General features: G+C 38.3%; 1 protein-coding gene across 1 annotated transcript; it reads right to left on the bottom strand.

Moving 5' to 3' along the window:
- Positions 1 to 1,017: 1,017 nt before the first annotated feature.
- Positions 1,018 to 3,844, bottom strand: LOC121944443 (nuclear factor 7, brain-like). The gene has a single exon (XM_042488233.1). It carries the CDS (start codon positions 3,659 to 3,661, stop codon positions 2,237 to 2,239), a length of 1,425 nt encoding a protein of 474 aa, XP_042344167.1. The 5' UTR covers positions 3,662 to 3,844; the 3' UTR covers positions 1,018 to 2,236.
- Positions 3,845 to 5,205: the final 1,361 nt, after the last annotated feature.

The raw sequence follows: 5,205 nt of genomic DNA, 5'->3' as shown, positions 1-5,205 counted from the left end.
TTCTTTTTCTCCTGCAACAGTACTTGCCACTGCTCTTGTTCATACAGTCAGAAAGTTGTGGTATTTAAAAAGTTTGAAGCTGATGTAAAAGCTTTTCCAGTTTTAGTGTGCAGAGTTTAAAAATTGACTTGTGCAAGATGAGTGTCTGTAAGTCGAACTGTGGATGTGACTGCTCCAGTCATACCACCATTACGTTTAGCAGAAAAGACTACAGGTGGAGGATATAATGAACAGACTAAAACTTTCAAGGGCTACCACCACAAACTTTTATATTGCCAATGTTAAAAAGTCCTGTGGTACATTTCAGTATATCCCAAAAGTAGAAGAAGTCTTCTCTGATACAGGATGCATGTTTAAATTTGCTATAAAATAAACACACCTCATGAGTCTGAGCTACAATACATTTAAAACTGACACATTTATACCTTGACCTGTAAACTATGTATTTGTTTTTTTTGGATGATGCAAGTTTTCTAGGTTGTCTGGAGCTATGATTACTGTTTGATCACTGCTAAGTACTTCTTTGATGTGAAGTCTGTGAGCCAATCACAGAGTTTCACATCTTCAAAAGTGGACATAAAGCCACGCCTCCTTTTCTAACAAGCATGGTGGACCATGAGGAAAGGAGGAAGCACAGTGCAGGTTGCAGTCTATAAATCATATTGGTAAAGTGCATCATTTGTGTTTAGGCTGTTTTTAAAGTAAATATGAGATGTTATCTATACATATCAAAAAATCATATGATAGATTTCTAGCATTTACTTTTTTCTTCCTAACAGTGTGTAACCGGAAAATGAATAGGGGAGATACTATTTAAACAGGTAAGCGCTTTTCTGAATTGTTTTTGTTTGTTTGTTTGTTTTTTAAATAATACAATCAGCTTATAATATATCTTATTGATTATGTTCACAGAATATTCATTCTTTAGGTTTTACCATTTTTTTTAGTAAATACAACACACAAGTTGAGGATATTTGAGTCATGATGACAAAAACAATAAGAAACATACATGTAGCGTGTTTTAAACCATCATTTTATTAATTGATATCAGTTAATTATTTGTGAAAAATAAATATTTTCACATTTTTGTTAAAAAAGGGGTCTGTTTGGATCAAGTGCTGTATGTTAAATTGTTTTTCTAACCCAGTCATTTTGAAAGCCCATTTCTTGTTTCAAAAAGCCATATTGTTTGGCTCGTGTTCATGAGGGTTCTCTGTTGTTAGTTGTTTATTTTACGTATTAATTTTTTCTCACAGTTTTAACATGCATACCTTTCAAATAGACTGTGACTATCTGGATAATAACATGTCTGACTCCAACGTCACACAGTTTAGCAGGTTTTATACAAGCACACCTAATCTGCCACTCACCTTCGATGATATCTGGCATTTTGCAGAAGTGGTCTCCTTACAGATGCTAAATTAACCAGAATTATCAAAGTATGTAAATGTTTTTAATGGTAAGTGAATACAAACTGAAAAAATGATTTTTAATAAATATCTGCAAAAATGTCCCCATAAATGTCTTTGATGTCAAGCTTTGATTTGTTAGAGTTTTTCTCCGTCTGATGTGAAACAGTTTCAGCAAAAGATGGCACAACTTGCACAACAAATCATATAATTTAATAAAATAATAAAATCAATAATTTGAAATCACTGAAAATGTAAGCAAAATATCAAAAGGAGAAGTAGCCATGTTTATAAACATTTGATAAACAAAATATAATTAAATCCTTTCTGGCACAGGATATTTCAGTAATGAGTTTTAGATTGAAACAATGATTTGTGTGTTCTTAAAAAAAACTTGTATTCAAATGATAAATGATGAGGAAAACTACTTTGCGTGATTCATGTCAGACTGTAAAGACAGTTTTTGACAACAAATCAATTCTGCAGAAGAACAAAACATGATCAAGAAATAAATAAGAGCTAGAGTGTGTCCGCAGATTCTGACCACAAAGTGTAAAACTGAAATTTCAGCATGAACAAAACTGAAATAAATCATCAAAAGATCCAGGAACCTTTAAAACTAAAACTCAAGATATTAAAGAATAAGAATAAAAGTTGGAGTATTGAAGATTTATCACACGTTATATTGCTGTCTGATTAAATACAAGATGCTGCAAACCAGCTTAATAACTTACTTGATTCTTACCTGTATGAAAGTTTTTTGCCATATATTATTTAAGTGAGACACAGTGAAGTCAGTCTAAAGTGTAAACAGACATGTCTGAACGTCACAGAGAAATATGACTTTTACAGATTTTGATATCGGCAGTTTCAGCTTCATCAACTTGTCCGATAAAGAAATATGGGAAGATAGTCTCAGTGAAAGTGTCTCTGTGAGTGTAGATGTGGGTCATGTCGTCGGCGTCGTAGAAGGAAACCTCCCCTCTTTCATAGTCCAGCTGGACTCTGATCCTCTTGTGACTCTTCACTGTGACGGGCTTAGCAGCTCCATTAGTATATTTTCCATCGCCGTGCCATAAACACCACACTCCACAGTCCGGTGAGGCAAATCTCTCTCCCTTCCTGTCAATGGACTCTTTCGCTACGCCAATATTCCAGCGAGGATGGTCCCCCACCTCCACCTCCCAGCTGTGTTTCCCTGAGCTGAAGCCTTCGGAGCCCAGCACGTTGGCATAATTAGTGTTTCTCTCTGGATTGTCAGGGAGCAGCTGCTCTGTGTCTCCATGTCTCACACTGGTCAGATCATCAGACAGATAGAGACAGGAGGATGCAGTGTTTGGGTCCAGAATGACAGGACTGAAGTGGACCTGCTCCTTTATTGTCTCCCACACTCTGAAGGACAGGTTGCCCAGGTGTTTGGCCACATCTATGAGGGCTCCTGAGACCGGCTGTGGATCTGACAGTGAGCTCTGGACCCTGGCTCTGCTCTGAGTGGCTTTGTAACTGCTGAGGAACGTTGTGTTGTGTTTCTGCAGCTCTTCTTCGACAGCAGAGATGCTGTCTGACAGAGAAGAGATCTGCTCCTGGATCTGCTTCATCTCTCTGCTAATAGTCTTCCCCTTCTGCTCCTCTTCCTCCCTCAGAGCTACCAGTCTGGACTCCTCCTCCTCTCTCAGGAACTGGTGGAGCTTGTTGAACTCAGCTCTGATCTGCCTCTCTGTGGACAATAGCTGCTTCTTGGAGTGCTGAATCACTTCGTTGTATATTTCCTCCACTTGCTTGTATTTGTCCCTCTTGTCCTGCAGAGACTTTAAGTCAAATTTCAGCTCGTCCTTCAGGTCATTGACTGCTTGCTCTATAGGAACCACCGTGTGACTCTGATGGACAGAAATCTCACAGGCAGAAAACACAGCTTTGTCTTCATCCTTACAGAAGAATTTAGGCTCTTCATGGTGTTCACAACACACCACCTCGGCCTTATTCTCTTCTTGTTTTGTCTCAGATGATACAGTTTTCTGTCTACCAGCAAAGGAGTCAGCTAGTTCCCCCAGAGCAAAGTTCACCCCTGGATCATCTTTTGAAGATTTTCTTTTACAAATGGGGCAGTTTCTGATTTTAGCTTGTTCCCAAAATTTTTGCAGGCAGCTTGAACAGAAGTTGTGCTTACAGCTCAGAGACACAGGATCTCTGAAAGTCTCTGAACACACATGGCAGGTCAGGAAACTTTCAAAAAGAGCAGTCTTCTCAGCCATTTGATTTTCAAGTTATTTTTTGGCAGTGACTCACCAACTTATAGTCTCTTAATTTCTCCACTTGATTAACTCCAAGCGTGTGTTGTCCAATAGAGATCTCACATCCTGTAATGGTGTTTCAGCTTTGACTTCTTTCACTTTTACAGGGTGACTGACACTAAACCAGTTTGACAACTTCTTGTTTTTCAACCGGGAACAGGTGACAGGATCAAGTGACAGAAAGCATATCTGCATGTGATCATTTCACACAGCTGAATGACAGCACTCTCTCAGCATGCACATCCAGGAATCAAATTTGTCATTCAGTTTTACTTTTTCTGCTGGTTTTCTCATATTCTCCCATTCATGCAAGCTGCCCAATGTGTGTTTTTCCAAAAACGTGATGGCAATCTCACTAAAATTATTATTTTTTATTAACATTATGGTGCGGGAAATGTAGACATAACAATCATGGTATAGAAAACAGAATTGTAATGTGGATTGTGATAATGGAGTAAACATATTTCCTCAACTGATTTTGTCCCTATTGAAGTTTAGCACCCTCTACTGGAATTTAAGATGTATGGCATTTATCTTGCCAAGCCAAACGCTCTGTCTTGCCACATTAACGAAAGTGAAAAATCATACTGGTCTGTGCTCAGTAATTCAGATCTGCTCCAAAATGTAATGTTTTTTTTTTTTCTTGGTCCATGCTTCACTCTTCTATCAAGTTTGATGAAAATCGTGCCTGTAGTTTTTTTGTAATCCTGCTGACAAACAGCATCAAAAGTAAACCTTCTTGTTGGAGGTAATAAATGATCAGGTTTTTTTTTTTCATTATAATAACACATAAATATGATTTGAATTGATAAATATCACAGCGAAGGCAGTCCATCAAAGACAGTATTGAGGAGCTATACAGCTAATGAAGTATCTCCTCAGCCTAAAACTTTTAAGCAATACTGAGTTCTTTGTGTAATAATTTGTGGTTTCCACTTCAAAAGAACATAATAACACCCCTCAAAAGTAGGCTTCTGTTGTGTCTAAATAGATTTAAAAAATGTGTGTTAGTGAGCACTTCTCCTTTTCCAAGATTATCCATCCACGTTATAGATGTGTCAAGATGCTGATTAAACAGCATTATTACTACGCAGGTCTGCCTGTGGCTTGTCACAGGATTAGGCCACTCTAAAATGTGCAGTTTTATCAGACAACACAATGTCAGAAGTTTTTAGGGAGTGTGTCAACTCATGACCTCGTGTTGCGGCATGATATGCACAGCCCCATGCTGCAAGGTTCTTTATTCAATCCCTGGCAGCTGATAACATCCCACTTCTTGCATGGCCTGCATACTCACCAGACATATCACCCACTGAGCATGTTCAGGATGCTGTGGATCAGTGTGTGTGACAGCGTGTCCCAATTCCTCCCAATATTCAGCAACTGCGCACAGCTATTGCAGAGGAGTGGGCTAACATTACACAAGACTTTACACAATCAGTAACATGATCAACTCCATGCAAAGGATGTGTGTTTTCACTGCATAAGGCAAATACTGACTGATT

The sequence above is a fragment of the Plectropomus leopardus genome, chromosome 1 (genome assembly GCF_008729295.1).
Source record: "Plectropomus leopardus isolate mb chromosome 1, YSFRI_Pleo_2.0, whole genome shotgun sequence".
NCBI lineage: Eukaryota > Metazoa > Chordata > Actinopteri > Perciformes > Serranidae > Plectropomus > Plectropomus leopardus.
Note: the sequence above shows the minus strand (reverse complement) of the source record. Positions and strands in the feature narration are given on the sequence as shown.